Below are 16,606 nucleotides of genomic sequence, written 5' to 3' on the forward strand. Positions count from 1 at the left end.
AGTCATTAAGTAATTTAGGTGTCAAACCCGTAAAAAACGAACCTTTCTCCCATCAAGTCTTTCCCATTGAGATCATAAACAGCATCATCAGCATCACGTGGATCATCAAACTCCTAATAGCATAAATGATTATTAAAACCAAAAAAGTGCATTAACTAAAACAAATAGGGCTACAATAGAAAATAGTGCCTTCTGGCTTCTTTAGAATAGTATTTTCAAATTGTGGTATATGGAACCTAGGGATTCCAAAGTTGTCATAAGGAGCCCATAATGGATCCTAGTGTTTCTGATTGTATACTTGTACATTGTGCCGCATCATCATAGAACTTACATGCCTGTTTTACCTTACACGTTAATCTCCTCTTCTCTATGGTCAGCACCAGGATTAACAGCGCGGAACAATTGTACCATTTTTGGAGCAATTTAGAGTTCCTGATACAATTCCATACATCTGCCAATTTTGCAGTACATTCCATACTTTCCAGTACACTATGATAAATTTGGTTATATTTGCTCCTTTTTGACATAAAGAGTTCCAGCTTAGTTTTGGTTTATGCTGACGAGCAGTTCCCAAAACATGTGAAAATATTTCCCATGTCCAGTCTGAAACACAATACAAACGGATGAGAAAACCCATTTGATACATATTAAAGTTGAGATTTGTTCATGGAAAATGGAGAGCTTAATAGAAGGTGCTTGCAACAACATCTTGGAGCTCGTGTTTGAACAAGAGTTTAAATTTTTATTCAAAATACCCTTCCCTACGAGCTACACTTATGTAAGTATTATCTCTGCCGCCACCGCCATTGAGCAAAAAGAACCAAAATAAACGAGATGTAAAACTTGTAACAAAAACAGTCCCATCCATCACTATATTTACTGCAGTAAAAGTGCCTATTTTGCAGTGTCTCAAAGGGAATTAAAAAACCCTGTGTTAGGAATTGACAACAAGCAAAAATTGTCAAAATAACAACAAGATCCACATTTAAGCAAATAATTCTGACCCAAGCTTCCATTAACAAAGTTTATCCTTGAAAACAAGAAGATCCAAGCAAAATACGAGCTTGCTCATAGAAAGGTTCAGTCTCTTGACAAACCAATACAACCCACAATAACTATGCTTGATATCTATTTGAGAAACAGATAAAATTTGAAAATGTATTGGTCTTAAGGTAGTTCTAGAATCATAGTACCTCAAAGGTTCAAAATTGTATGCTAGATTAAGGCAATGTTGACTCAATATACTAAAAAAAAATGATAAGAATACTTAGTTGCCATTAGCCTCTAACTTGAAGAATAAATAAAATTTTGAATACATTACCTTAAATTACCTTAAATCGCACTTGCTAGCGATATGAACGAGTCCAGTGTACGCCAGTTAGTGGTGATAGGGCCGCGGGACATCAGCTTCATCCCATTTTGTTAGCCATAGTTTGGTTTCCCATTCCTTATTGAGATTGGCTTTGAAACTGTCAACGGATGGTGAACTCACTGTCGTTTTGCTCAGATCGTTCCAGAGGCTTAGGATGTGCTTGGAGAAGAAATGTTTCCTCTTCTTTGTATTAGCACGCTTCCGAAAAAGCTTCGCTGAATGACCCCTGGTTCTTGACAACTGGGCAGGCTGAAAGAGGTCCTTGTCGTCAGACTTGAGCAGTTTGTAGGTCATTATCATATCACCTCTTTGCTGACAGTATGTCAGAGTTGGTAGCTTGAGGCTCTGCAGTCGGCATTCATACTCTTTGTCTCTGAGCCCCTTTATGCATTTTGACGCCTGTCTTTGGACAGACTCGAGAGCCATCTGGTCTGTTTTATTAATTGGCGTGGCGACACACATTCCAAATTCTAATCTCAGTCTCACCAGGCTCTTGTAAAGTTTTGTGATTATTACAGGGGATCTACTTGTCATTGTACGTTTGATGAGACCAAGAGTTTGGTTTGCCTTTGCTACTGCAGCTCGGGTGTGGCAGTTGAAATTAAGGTCTTTGTCTACAACGACCCCCATATCTCTTTCAGAGGGGCTCTCAGAGAGTGGCTGTCTCACACCGGCATTTGCTGACATCGAGTATTGCCATCGTGGGTTATTTCTTCCAAAATGGAGAACCTTGCACTTTTCGACATTAAACTCGAGCCTCCATGTCTTGGCCCATTTGCCAAAGCTGTCAAGATCTGACTGTATTGAGGTCACACCTTGCTGAGTTCCAACAGGACCAATGAGCTTTGAGTTGTCGGCGTACAGGCTAAGCTTGCTTGTAACGGTTCTTGGAGCGTCATTAATATATACATTGAAGAGTGTAGGTCCCAAAACTGTTCCTTGAGGAACCCCGCTTAAGACCTCAGCTATTTCGGAATAGTAAGCTCTGCCACCTTCACCAAAAACTCTGACCTGCTGCTTTCTTCCCTTTAGGAAAGATGTGATCCAGTCCACCACTCCCTCTTGAATTCCAATTGTCTTCAGTTTCAAATGAAGCCTTCGATGGCAGACTTTATTGAAGGCTTTAGCAAAGTCGAGGAAGACCATATCCACTGGGAGACCTTGGTCAAGGAGCTCAGTTATGTAATTATACGAGTCAATCAGATTGGTTTTGACTGATCTGCCTGGTCAGAAACCATGTTGTTGTTTCGATAGAAGGTTATTTGTGATCAAATGTGTAAGAACGGCAGTGTTGACAATACCTTCTAGGATTTTCCCAACAGCAGACGTAATACTGATTGGCCGATAACTGCAAGCTTTGCTCTTGTCTCCTCCTTTATGTATTGGCGAGATATTGGCTACTTTCCAGTCCAATGGTATGACTTTAGTGTCAATAGATTTCTGGAAGAGTCTTGAGAGGGGTATTGCTAGTTGGGAATGAGCTTCCTTTAAGAGTCGTGGATGTATGCCATCAGGCCCAACAGACTTATTTGGATTAAGCTTTTTAAGCCGAGATTCGAGCTCAGCCTGATCCACTCTTATTGGTGTCATTTGAGTGGTGATTTCGTAGCATGGTGGGGTTGGCAGGGGGGCTTTGTCTGCGGGTGTGAAGACTGATGTAAACTGGTGGTTCAAGGCATCAGCAATTTCTTGGGGGTCGTTTGACTGTGCTCCATTACAAACCAGCTCTGAAACCGTGTGTCTACCAGGCCTATGTGCTGAGGCATATTTCCAGAACTTCTTGGGATTGGTTTTTGAGGTTGCTGCGATGGCCTCCTCGTATTTATCTATCAGTTCTCTGGACAGGGCTCGAACTTTGTTCCTTGCGGCTTTGAACTTTACCAGGTAGTCCGTTCTGTGGGGGTCCTGATATATAATACATATTGGTATTATAAAAAAATAGTTATCCATGTTCAAAGGAGCTTATCACAATTAGTTTCAACTACTTAATGAATAAGCGTAATTATTATGCTCTTTTGAATGCAATTTAAACATTAAAATAAATTCTTACCCATTGAAATTTTGATACTAACAGAAAATATAGTTAGCAAGCACTAATAAATATTATATTAATTTTATCTGTAAAATGACGAGTTGCAGCTTATTGTGCTCTGCAAGACAATAAGCAAAAAAATAATTTTGATAGGCTAGTGAAAGCTAAAAACTACAAAATTGTTTGCATTAAGCTTGCTGGACACAGGGCAAGTCAGACATATGATTTTAATAACTTGATATATTATGCTAGATTAGAGAATGAGGATGATAATTTACATATATTTACAGACTTTCGATATTGATTTTTATCATCAGTAAAGTAAATTTCTTAATTAATGCAAGGTTGTGCAAGTAATTCTAGCCTGAACAAAAATTGTGTTTGAACCACAGGCAAAATGGGAGCAGAAGCAGTGCTATGCAAAATCAACATTACAATTAGCCTAATACATTTCAAAAACAAAATAGAGAAAAACTAACTGTTACTATTTTCCAAAAAAAAAAAAAAAAAAAAAAAAAAAATACTTACCACAAAGCAATATCCTTTCTTCATTAGGACTTCAACAACCCGTCCATAACCTTTAAAGAATTTTTCAACATCTCTTTCTCTGCAACCTCTGGGTAAATTGCCTACAAAAACTCTCTTGCCATTGCCACCCATCTTAAGAACCTAAAGGAAAATCCTCAACTTGACTTTATGATTGTATTTTTCAGATTTCTGGTATTTAAAATTGCATACTATCATTAGTTACACCTGATGTTTTGAATGGCCTTCATCATTCACAAAAATTCTAATAGCTGTTTTGGGTATTATCAGTACATAAATACACAAATTGTCTGTCAGTCACTTTTGGGAATAGGAAATATTCCAAGGTCACTACAAAACTTGATCATGGAAACCTTAAAATCTTTTGAATTTTATATACAATAAATTAGTCTTAAGAAGTTGTGTTTTGATAATAAATCCAAGATTTTGACAGATTAATAATAAAATTCAAAATAATAAGCTGAAATAGCAATTGAATTAATGTCAATTTGTTGCCACGGAATACACTCTTGGAAGTAGTTGGGCCTGACAAAAAATAAGGACATTGTCAAGCTGGTAAGTTGTATCTCAAGCTATGTTGTGCTTCTTTATTGTTAGTAGTACATTCTAGAACACTTCCTTTAAAGACAAGATGTCTAGTTAGCACTGCAGATATCCCTTAAAACTTGTATTTATTTTTTCATTAGTAAGAATTGTCTACCAAAATTAAATAGCAAATAAATTCTTACCCATCATTGTTTTATACTAAGGTCATCCAATATGACAAAAACATTCTGCAACCATGAGTGTCAGCTGGCTATCTCAAAGACAAAAAGCCCAATTTTAAATTTTTCCAGCAACATGGGGAACTCCCAAAGCTGCCAAATTACTCAAATAGTATTTCAGCAAAATTTGAAAGGAGATTTTTGATGCATCAACAGTTCAAAAAGCTCATTCAAAATTCAGAAAAATAAATAATCTTTTACACGTTTTAAGCAAAGCACTGTCTATTCAATATAACTATTGCATAAACAGTATGTCTTTAAAACTGCACATATCATTCCTATATTTAAAAAAAGTAGAAAGCACCTTGCTGAAAATTACTGACCCATTAGCATGGACATCAGCAGTTGTTAAGGTTCTTGAAAGAATAATTAATTATGCAGTTGTTAAACACCTTGAAGCAAATAATGTTTTACACAGTTCACAACATGGCTTTCATTCAGGAAGATCTGTTGATACCAATCTCCTTGAATTGTATGGTCACATCACCAAGTTGCTTGGTATTGAAGTGCCTGCTGACAGGATTCTGCTTGACTTTTCCAAAGCTTTTGACAAAGTGTGGCACAAGTGACTTGCAATTAAATTACTTGCAGTCAATTTTGAAGAGAAATCCCTGCTCTGGATCCTTGATTTTCTTTATTTGCAATCTCAATGTGTTCAGTTATTTGATGACTCTGGTAATTGTATTCTTTCTTCCTCTCTGCATGTTTTGAGTGGAGTTCCTGAGGGAAGTGTTTTGGGTCCTATGCTATTTAATATCATCATCAATAATTTTCCTTCCATTATCAGCAGTAAATCAACTTTTTATGCTGACACCTGAAGCTACTTGGACCAGCTTTGTCCTGTGAAGAGCATGCCCTGCTACAAAATAATCTTCAAGTGCTGGGTCAATGGGCAGAGACCTGGCTTCTTGAATTCAATGTTGCCAAATGCCATATCATTCTCTTTGGCAAACTGGATCCTTGCTGCTCTTGTTTTTTCTAAGGCCACCTGCTCTCCTCTGTTAATAATGAGCAGGATCTTGATGTCACTATTGATGATGAACTAAAATTCAGCACTCATGCTAAGAGGTCTGCTGCTGGGGCTAGTTCAACCTTGGGACTAGACCCCGACGCCGCGCTGGTGGATCGACCAAACGCTGCAGGCGCGCCACCACCAGCAGAGCCGGTGGCATTCAGTCGACTTTAAATTAATTTTGCGGCAATTCTTTATTGCGTCAACCGCGAAGTTGGAGCTTTTCCTTCTCGTGTGGTTTAGTATTTCAATTTTCCTGATTAGAAATCAAGCAGGACTTCCACTATCCCCAAATTTTCGGGTATTTCCCCGAAAATCTATGTGTCACCCCTAAAAATAATTTGGTTCCCCAAATCCCCGAAAATCACTTAATCACGGTAACACCCCTAGTGAATTATCACCAGTGACTTTCCCTGCCAAATATTACTTTGCATACCATAATTCTTCACTACTCTCTTGTTCGTTAATTTCGTCTCTTTTGTTACTTTGCATAAAAACCAGACAAATCCAATATGCAATTGCAAATATTGCAATATACACAGTTCTTCATATGTTGACAAAAAAGTATTGTTTAAATCATTTCGAATGCGGTTTCCCAATGGCTATTTCTTACATCATTCGTAGTCAAGAATTTTATTTTAAGTTGAATAGAATTATAGAATGCATTCACTACTATACAGCTTCAGCCTTCAGTTGAATTTTGAAATTGGGAGCCTACAGATTGTTTCTACAGCTGAATTGTAAGTTTGCAGAATTTTTTTTCCTTTGCTGTTTTTAGATAAGATTTTCTTAATGTTTAATACTCAATTATTGAACGTCTGATAGAAAAAAAAATATTATTTCTTAAACACTTTACCCCCCCCCCCAAAAAAAAACCCTTGTATTTAGACAAAATTTAGCTACAGGCTAAGCGATATACAAGGTTGGGGAATTAAAGATTGAAACGGAAGTTACCCCAAAAATATCATTCATAAATAATTTGTAAATTATTGCCTTTAGGGGGGGGGGTAGGGGGCTACCATTTTGTAAATGGTAATACCTCATTTTTTTTAATTGAAAGCAGGGATGCCAAAAAGATAATAATTTTTTTCATTTCAAGTGGAGACAGAAGAAAATGATATAAAATTCCCTGGGAAACCATTGAAATATTTTGAGTGATCCAGGGCCCCCCATTGGGACTTGTTCATTCTCTTGGGTATTTTGCGATTTCTCATAGGCTACTGGCCTAACTTGGCTTTTGTGTGTGCTCCCTTTTAATTAAATTCTTTGGATCTTATTGAATGCCATGGCAAATCTATGACTCAGTTTTCCAATAATTTGAGGTATATCTGAATAATTTTCGACATTTTTGTTTTTTGTCTTTGTACCCCTTTACTCATACCCTTAAATTTTTTTTCAAGGAGCACTAAGCTGTTTAACGTTATTTTGCCTGTTTGTTTGAACCATTTAGTGACCTAGTTAATTATTAATTAAATTATTTTTCTAATGTAAAGCTAACACGTTATCCTATCAAGGTGGTATCCAGATGGGGGGGGGTAGGGAGGTATTACACTTAAATGATAATATTTCGAATTTTTTTTATTGAAAGCAGGGATCCCAAAAAGTAATTATTTTTTTTATTTAAAGCACAGACGGCATCCTGTCAAGGTGGTATCCAGAGGGGGGAGTGAGCTATCATATTTAAATGATAATACCTTGATTTTTTTTTTGAAAGCAGGGATGCCAATAAGTTATTTATTTTTTATTTTTTTTATTTAAAGCAGAGACAATATCTTATCAAGATGGTGTATCCAGAGGGGGGGGGGGCATAGGGAGTTATTATATTTAAGTGATAGTACCTTGATTATTTTTGTTTTATTGAAAGCAGGGATGCCAAAAAGTTGAAAAGCTGACAAAAATTAACAAGATTTTCGTGAGTTATACTTGGTACAGCACGTGTATAGTTTTATCATCCAAAGGGAAAGGAACATATGCGTCTAACCCGTTTTTTTTCTTATTGATGAAACGGGTTTACTTTGAAAACATTCATTCATAAGTGCCAGGCAGATTCACACTAAAACAAATTAGTGTGATGAAAGCGATATCAATATCCCCACCTAATGTTGTGCTTGAGTGAAAATGGCGCCCTTGGTCCAGTGCCCAAGTTACATTAAAAGGCCAGGTCACAATAAAAGCTTTCAATTTTGGGGGTTCAAGAAGGAGTCTTTGACAGTCTTATGACCTCAGGTTAATAGATGTTGCAACGTTCTTACGTATCTAAAATGGTTTAAAAAATTTGATCGTCCCACAAATGATTACCAAAAATATGCACAAATAAACAAATGTAACATTTGGAATATTATAACACTTTTTTCAAAGCTTTGAAGAAAAGCAAAAAAGGCTAAATACCCCTAACTACGCTTGAAAGCTATTTTAAAAAGAAACACTTTGGATATTTCCATAGAAAAGACCATTGCAGAAGCTTTGAGCCTGGGTGGGGATCAAAGAGGAGTCTTTGAGTATTTTAACCACAGGTGACTTATTGTTGCGACTTTCTCAAATTTGGTAGTTTTTGTGAGCTTTTGGAAATCAAAGCTTAAACTCAATAACTGATACTAAGTGTCCTAACATTTTGCTTGGATTAAAAGTGACAAACTAGGAAGAAAATCTCAACATTTTACTGCAGCTACTTCAGTCTGCATATTATTACATTTAAAACAGATGTGCTTTTCATTTTTTACCTATAAAAATAGCTGGCACTTCATTTTTCTTCATACCAAATAAACCATTAAGTGTTTTTTGTTTCATTGTAATTGAAGCAGTAGAGAGCTCCCAGCAGACTGGAAAGTAGCCAACATAACTCCAGTATTCAAAAAAGGTGACCACACCAAGCCTGAGAATTATCAACCTATCAGCTTAACCTCATTTGTGGTTAAGATGCTTGAACACATAGTTAATGATTCATTGCTCAGACATTTAACCACAAACAAGATCTTTTCACCCAAGCAGCATGGATTCTATTCAGGAAAATCAATCAAAAGCAACTTGTTGGAATCATATGAGATAATTACAAACCTGAATGACCAAGGGCATCCAGTTGACCTACTGCTGCTAGACTTTGCTAAGGCCTTTGATAAAATGCCCCTGACTGCTCTTGAAATTATTGGCTGTTTGTATCAATACATCCCTGATAGCCTGACTGATGAATTTTTGATAAAATTCTACTTTAGCTACTTTTGGCTATCTTGGAAAAGGGTTAAGTTAGGAAAATTAAACTTTCAGGGATGGGTCTACAGGCTAAAGTATGTCCCAGGAAAGCATTTTGAAGTACCTACCTCCACTCCTCCCTCTAGAGGGTCCTGACCTTTGATGATCTTTAAAAACATGTGTATTATAAAAGTGAAGCCTTGCAAAATAGATCTCCTGCTTAAATGAAGTACAACAAAACTGTTTTCAGCTTCACAACTTTTCTCAATCCTAATTTGTGAGGTTTTAAAGACATGCAAATATATTTCCTAATTTTGAAAACAAAGCATTAATATGGCTTAAAATTCTATTCAAAGAACAGGAATTGCATTTTCAGAACTAAAGCCAGAGAAAAAGAAACTGATAACTGAAAATTAAGGTAAAATGTTGTTTTGTCAAAATTTCAATATGTATGGACTGTCCATGTAGGTAAATTTCAGGATGCTCTAGAGGGAGGAGTGGAGGTAGGTACTTCAAACTACCTTCCCAGGACATACTTTAGCCTGTAGACACACTCCTGATAGTTTCATTTTCTTAACCTAACCGCTTTCCAAGATATCCAAAAGACACCAAAGTAGAATTTTACCAAATTTTCTCACTAACTGCAAGCAGAAAGTCTGTTTATCTGAGAAAGGTGCCAGCCAATCCACTCTGACAAGGCCATAGTAATGAGTGGGGTACTACAGGGAACTGTATTAGGCCCAACACTTTTCCTCATGTATATCAACAATATTTCTAATCATGTGGATAACAATATACATTTGTTTGTTGACAATGCCAACTTTTTGGAATTGCTAACCCACATAAAATTCAACAAGATCTAGACAGGCTACAAAATTGGACTCAAGACTGGCTTCTCTAATTCCATACAAGCAAATGCTGTATTTTGCATGTTGGACCTAATAACCCAATGGCTACATATTCAATTCTAAATCCAATCACTAATACAAAGGACCAACTAGTGAAAAGAGAAGAAGAAAGGGACCTTGGTGTGATTGCTGATGAGGGGCTAGGTTCCACAGCCACATTCAGCATGTTGTCTCCCAAGCAAACTCTATCCTTGGAAGAAGGACCATCAGTAGCCAAGAGGCAACAATATTCATAAAACTTTTAAGGCTCCTGTTAGACTCCATCTTGATTTTGGCAAGTGCCTGGCTGGTCTTACCAGCTAGATGCTAGGCTCATTGAAAATGTCCAGAGGCAAGCAACAAAGTGCATGAAAAGCCTAAAATTGGCTTTGTATGAGAAATGTCTCAAGCTAGCCTACCAACCCTTGTCTACAGATGTAAGCATAGTGATATGATGCTGACTTATAAACTCCAAAAGGAAAACTCCACCATCTTCAAGGGCAACCACGGTGCCAGCCATCATCTCACAAGAGAATATTCAAAGAAGCAGCCAAAATTAAGCTCCAGATCAAGAATCCATCAAGTGTATTTTTCAAGAAGAGTAACTAACCAGTGAATTGAGGGACTCTACTGTCAGGACTCCTTCCATCCAGTCTTTCAAACATCAACTTGACAAGGAGTGGGAGAAAAAGCAGTTGAGCTTCAATTTGGAGTCATTAACTCAAGAGCACTACAAGTCTGGAGGACCTTAAAGCTCTCAAATAGATTAAGGTAAGGTGATATTTGGGTTCAAGTTGGGGTCTATGTAGTCTAGGCTATGACCTAATCAAAAGGGTAAATTTTTAGTGGGCCTTATAATTTAGAAAAGATGAAACTGAAAACATCATTTAATACCTTTTTTTATGCTCTTTTGTAATTCCATAATTGCTTCTGGGGCTAGCCTAATTGCATCTTGAACCCTTAAAGAGGCCCGAAAGGTATTGCTAATGAAAGAGCATAAAAAAAGCATCAAATGACATTTAATTTTCATCCTAGCTAAATTATATGACCTACTGCAAATTTACCCACACCACCCCCCTTTATGTGCAAATATATACCCTGAATTGTAGACAGTAATGTTTCAAATCACAAAATTCAGCACTATTTTTGTCAACAGTATTCAAAAAACTTGAAATGGTGGTAAAGGGTTTATATTTGAGTTGCTTAATAAATGAGGTTTGAATTGTCATAAATAAGTATCTTTGGAACATGTTACTCTTGAAGTGATGTTTTTAACCACTTTTTTAGTAACTTAACTGGTGTTGATAACTTCTTTGTGGGATACCACCAGATGGCTAATCTGACAGTATATATATATATACAAATCTTTAAATTAGCCAACTGGCCAACCAGTATTTTAAGCCTAGGAGTCCAGCTGGACATAAGGAAACATATTAATAAGACAATTGTTACTCCATAATATAGAGAATAATCCTAGTTAACACGTTTTCAGGGCTGAGAGCCTTTGTCTTCACTTTTTTCCTTGTTTGGTAAAGTTCTACAAAATCATATTATTGAGTTAGGACTAAACTGAATACACCATTCAATGCCTTTTTTTATGCTGATTACAAATATAATAAGCATTTCTATTGGAAATGAATTTCAGCCCCCCCCCTATCTAGGTCCAGTCAGGGTTAGGGTCGGTATACCCTAGATAGGCGGGGGGGGGGGGGAAATTCATTTACAATATAAATGCTTATTATATTTGTAATCAGCATAAAAAAAGGCATCAAATGGTGTATTCACTTTAGTCCTAACTCAATAATATGATTTTGTAGAACTTTACCCCTTGTTTTTCTAAGAAATTCTTAGAACCTATAGCCTATATTCACAGAATATAGCCTAGCCTATACCCCCAACCCCCAAATGTGCAAATATATACCAAGAATTGCATCCTTAATCTAAATATAACATCCATTAGCATCACAAATGAACTTTACTCCCATATTAGCCATGTGGTGGATGTCCCTTCTTTGTGTGGTTACAAAATGAAATAGCATAGCCTAATTTGGGCCCCTTGAAGGGCTCAAGATACAATTAATCCCAGAAGTGATTATTGAATAATGAAAATAGGCATCAAATGACATTTTAACTTTCAACTTAGCTAAATTATAAGGCCCACTAGAAATTTACCATTAAAAGGAAGACCTGGGAAACAATTGTCATGGATAACAGCTGATTGATAAGTGGTTTGATTCTCCATAAATGAACCCCAACAAAATACTGGAAACTACTTTATAGAATTCTAAAATAGCCTATTTTCAGATTTTAGTGTTCGATTAGCCTATGGAGAGCTGAATCACCAAATAGCCTAGTATAAGGCCTAAGCATGGAATCTCACTGCGACCTGTAACTTTTTTACTATTGTAGCCTAGTGATAGGTTTAGAATAGATCATGCACAATAACAATGCTCTTACCAATATATTAGCGTAGGCCTACCTGAAACACAATATCACCAAGGGAAAGTCTCTATCTTTCTTCTCACAGATGATGAAACCGATAAAAGAAGTAATAAAATTAAAGAGAGATGACTCTATGTACTCACAAGGTTCGTCTCAAACTTATAAAGCGTGTCTCTGGCAGATCTGCAAGTATGCTACAAGGGACGGATCTAGAGCAAAATCTTGGGGGGCCGAATGTGACAAGGGCGCCAATGAGCAAAGTCTTGAGCGAGGTCCAATGTGACAAAGGTGCCAATAATTGACCAAATTGACAAATTTATTATAAAAAAAGATTGAAAAAGAGGAAAACAGGGCGCCACTAAGAATCTTGGGAGGCCCAGGGCGCCCTGGATCCGCCAGTGTATGCTCTCATTTAATTATTGCTGACTCCAACTTATTCATGCAGAACTGGGAAACATGTTTTCACCTTTACCGAATTTTCAGGTCAATTCCGTGGATTTTCAGATTCGCGAAATAACAGTAGGCCTTCCCGCAAATTCTTTGTTCGGCGGTTGTTTTAAAAAGAATCATAGATTATTGTGAAATGAGAAGACAAATTTCAAGAAGGAATTTGTGTGTCTATTTACTAAATTTGAAGAGGCCTTAAGGACGTCCAACTCCTCTTGAGCATTGAAGAAGACAATATAGGCATCCAATGGATCAAAAATGCAGGAGAAATTTTCCATGATGCCCTACTACATATATTATTATTATTATTATTCATTTTTAAAATAAGATACAACCTTATTTTAAGCCCATTAAAATAAGATACAATAGACGGATTTGTCACCAAAGATAACAATAAAAGAACACAAACACACATAGAAAATTCAAACACATGACAAAAAAAACTTTTCGTTACATACAATACATTAATACGAAAAAACTATTGCGAACAAATTGACAACCATGAGTGATGAAAATTTCTTTCAAAACGGGATAAAGATTTATCAGTATTAATATTTGTGTCTGTAGGCTTATAAACAAGGATAATTTTACGGTTTCTTGTTCAAGGAGGCAAATGTAAAAGATACTTAGCAAATTCAGAGAAGAATGATCGTAGATACTTTTTATCTGTAACTAAAAAAGTTCCAGAAAGGAACAATGTAAAGCAGATCTAGAAAGCATATGCTGCTGTAGGTGGATTGTAGAAGGTGATGGTTAAAGCGTAGTTTGCTTTTTACGATTCTAGCATAAGAAATACCAATTTTACGCTCAACCTGAGATATTAGCAAACGGAGTGTGCCACCGATAGATGAGCCAATTGGAAGGCCTAGGTACTTAATTTGGTCTACGGGTTTGACAAGAGAACCGTTCAGATTTAGGAGAGAAGAAGAGTGAATCCATCAATTAATCTCAATAATAAGAGTGAATCTCAATAATATGATTTTGTAGAACTTTACCCCTTGTTTTTCTAAGAAATTCTTAGAACCTATAGCCTATATTCACAGAATATAGCCTAGCCTATACCCCCAACCCCCAAATGTGCAAATATATACCAAGAATTGCATCCTTAATCTAAATATAACATCCATTAGCATCACAAATGAACTTTACTCCCATATTAGCCATGTGGTGGATGTCCCTTCTTTGTGTGGTTACAAAATGAAATAGCATAGCCTAATTTGGGCCCCTTGAAGGGCTCAAGATACAATTAATCCCAGAAGTGATTATTGAATAATGAAAATAGGCATCAAATGACATTTTAACTTTCAACTTAGCTAAATTATAAGGCCCACTAGAAATTTACCATTAAAAGGAAGACCTGGGAAACAATTGTCATGGATAACAGCTGATTGATAAGTGGTTTGATTCTCCATAAATGAACCCCAACAAAATACTGGAAACTACTTTATAGAATTCTAAAATAGCCTATTTTCAGATTTTAGTGTTCGATTAGCCTATGGAGAGCTGAATCACCAAATAGCCTAGTATAAGGCCTAAGCATGGAATCTCACTGCGACCTGTAACTTTTTTACTATTGTAGCCTAGTGATAGGTTTAGAATAGATCATGCACAATAACAATGCTCTTACCAATATATTAGCGTAGGCCTACCTGAAACACAATATCACCAAGGGAAAGTCTCTATCTTTCTTCTCACAGATGATGAAACCGATAAAAGAAGTAATAAAATTAAAGAGAGATGACTCTATGTACTCACAAGGTTCGTCTCAAACTTATAAAGCGTGTCTCTGGCAGATCTGCAAGTATGCTACAAGGGACGGATCTAGAGCAAAATCTTGGGGGGCCGAATGTGACAAGGGCGCCAATGAGCAAAGTCTTGAGCGAGGTCCAATGTGACAAAGGTGCCAATAATTGACCAAATTGACAAATTTATTCTAAAAAAAAGATTGAAAAAGAGGAAAACAGGGCGCCACTAAGAATCTTGGGAGGCCCAGGGCGCCCTGGATCCGCCAGTGTATGCTCTCATTTAATTATTGCTGACTCCAACTTATTCATGCAGAACTGGGAAACATGTTTTCACCTTTACCGAATTTTCAGGTCAATTCCGTGGATTTTCAGATTCGCGAAATAACAGTAGGCCTTCCCGCAAATTCTTTGTTCGGCGGTTGTTTTAAAAAGAATCATAGATTATTGTGAAATGAGAAGACAAATTTCAAGAAGGAATTTGTGTGTCTATTTACTAAATTTGAAGAGGCCTTAAGGACGTCCAACTCCTCTTGAGCATTGAAGAAGACAATATAGGCATCCAATGGATCAAAAATGCAGGAGAAATTTTCCATGATGCCCTACTACATATATTATTATTATTATTATTCATTTTTAAAATAAGATACAACCTTATTTTAAGCCCATTAAAATAAGATACAATAGACGGATTTGTCACCAAAGATAACAATAAAAGAACACAAACACACATAGAAAATTCAAACACATGACAAAAAAAACTTTTCGTTACATACAATACATTAATACGAAAAAACTATTGCGAACAAATTGACAACCATGAGTGATGAAAATTTCTTTCAAAACGGGATAAAGATTTATCAGTATTAATATTTGTGTCTGTAGGCTTATAAACAAGGATAATTTTACGGTTTCTTGTTCAAGGAGGCAAATGTAAAAGATACTTAGCAAATTCAGAGAAGAATGATCGTAGATACTTTTTATCTGTAACTAAAAAAGTTCCAGAAAGGAACAATGTAAAGCAGATCTAGAAAGCATATGCTGCTGTAGGTGGATTGTAGAAGGTGATGGTTAAAGCGTAGTTTGCTTTTTACGATTCTAGCATAAGAAATACCAATTTTACGCTCAACCTGAGATATTAGCAAACGGAGTGTGCCACCGATAGATGAGCCAATTGGAAGGCCTAGGTACTTAATTTGGTCTACGGGTTTGACAAGAGAACCGTTCAGATTTAGGAGAGAAGAAGAGTGAATCCATCAATTAAAAAGACTAACTTTGGTTTTCTCAGCATTGAAAGATAGTCCAATTTTTGTATATTCATCTTTGAGGTTTTGAAATTCTGCTTTATGCACTGGATCGTACGGATAAGATTCAAGATGCCATCGGCATAACAGATGTGATATACATCAATTCCACCAAAAATGCAAGAAGGAAGACATTTTGCCTGACCGTCCAGACCACCATTATTGAACAGGGTTGGGGAAGTGATAGCTCCCTGTCTAGTCCCTTTCTTAACGGGGATGGGGTGCGGATGAATCACAAGCATATTAGACGGATGTGAAGAGTCTGGCCTCACACGAGAATCAATACAATTGTTTTGCGATTGATGAATTGCCAACTGCCAGGGTAAAGAGGATGAGAGCTTTAAATACACTATAAGATTTCTACATAAATCCCTGAGAACACAGACAACTGGTGGGTTAAAACCTCACTTTGCTATATGAAGAAGCTTTTCGAATGAATTAAGGAATCGAACGCACGTTTAACGTCATGTCCGGCGAGAATCAGACTTTTTTTTGATGGTTCAGCGCCAGCAAGGGCAGTAAAAAATGCTGTTAGAGCATAAGTACAATCTAGATTAGCCTGGGAGACCATAACATTTCAGTCTTAGCTCATAAAAAAAAGATGCTCAAAAAGTTTACAGAGCTTAGTAGAGACGCTGACGGGACGGAGGAGGAACATTGCAACTCAGATTTTCCCTTTTGAGGAATCGGAGTCAGATCACAAATACCGAACCAGGAAGGAACAATACCAATATCAAATACCTAATGCTGAAAATGGAAGAACAACTAGCCGAAATGCAAAAGATGAAATGTGAGGTCACGGAGAAGTTGCAGCGAATTGAAAATGCCGTTGCCAGCGCTGAATCTGTACGGAGGGAATGGGCTACGTTCGA

At 36.8% G+C, this 16,606-nt stretch overlaps 1 protein-coding gene across 3 annotated transcripts in view; it reads right to left on the bottom strand.

Moving 5' to 3' along the window:
• Window positions 1-12,355, bottom strand: part of LOC148947813 (serine/arginine-rich splicing factor 4-like) — a 39,262-nt gene extending 26,907 nt beyond the window's left edge. For 2 of the 3 annotated variants that reach the window (XM_089095457.1, XM_089095459.1), the window contains exons 1-3: window positions 12,279-12,355; window positions 3,933-4,073; window positions 43-113 (exon numbers count right to left, since the gene is read on the bottom strand). In XM_089095457.1, coding sequence (XP_088951583.1) covers window positions 43-113; window positions 3,933-4,064 — 203 coding nt within the window. In that variant the 5' untranslated portion in view covers window positions 4,065-4,073; window positions 12,279-12,355. Of the gene's footprint in view, window positions 1-42; window positions 114-3,932; window positions 4,074-12,256 lie in introns of all 3 variants that reach the window. The other variant, XM_089095458.1, reaches the window with a different exon arrangement.
• Between the last annotated feature and the right edge of the window lie 4,251 nt (window positions 12,356-16,606).

The sequence above is a fragment of the Artemia sp. Qi Xiang Cuo genome, chromosome 10, assembly GCF_049724085.1.
Source record: "Artemia sp. Qi Xiang Cuo chromosome 10, ASM4972408v1, whole genome shotgun sequence".
Taxonomy (NCBI): Eukaryota; Metazoa; Arthropoda; class Branchiopoda; order Anostraca; family Artemiidae; genus Artemia; species Artemia sp. Qi Xiang Cuo.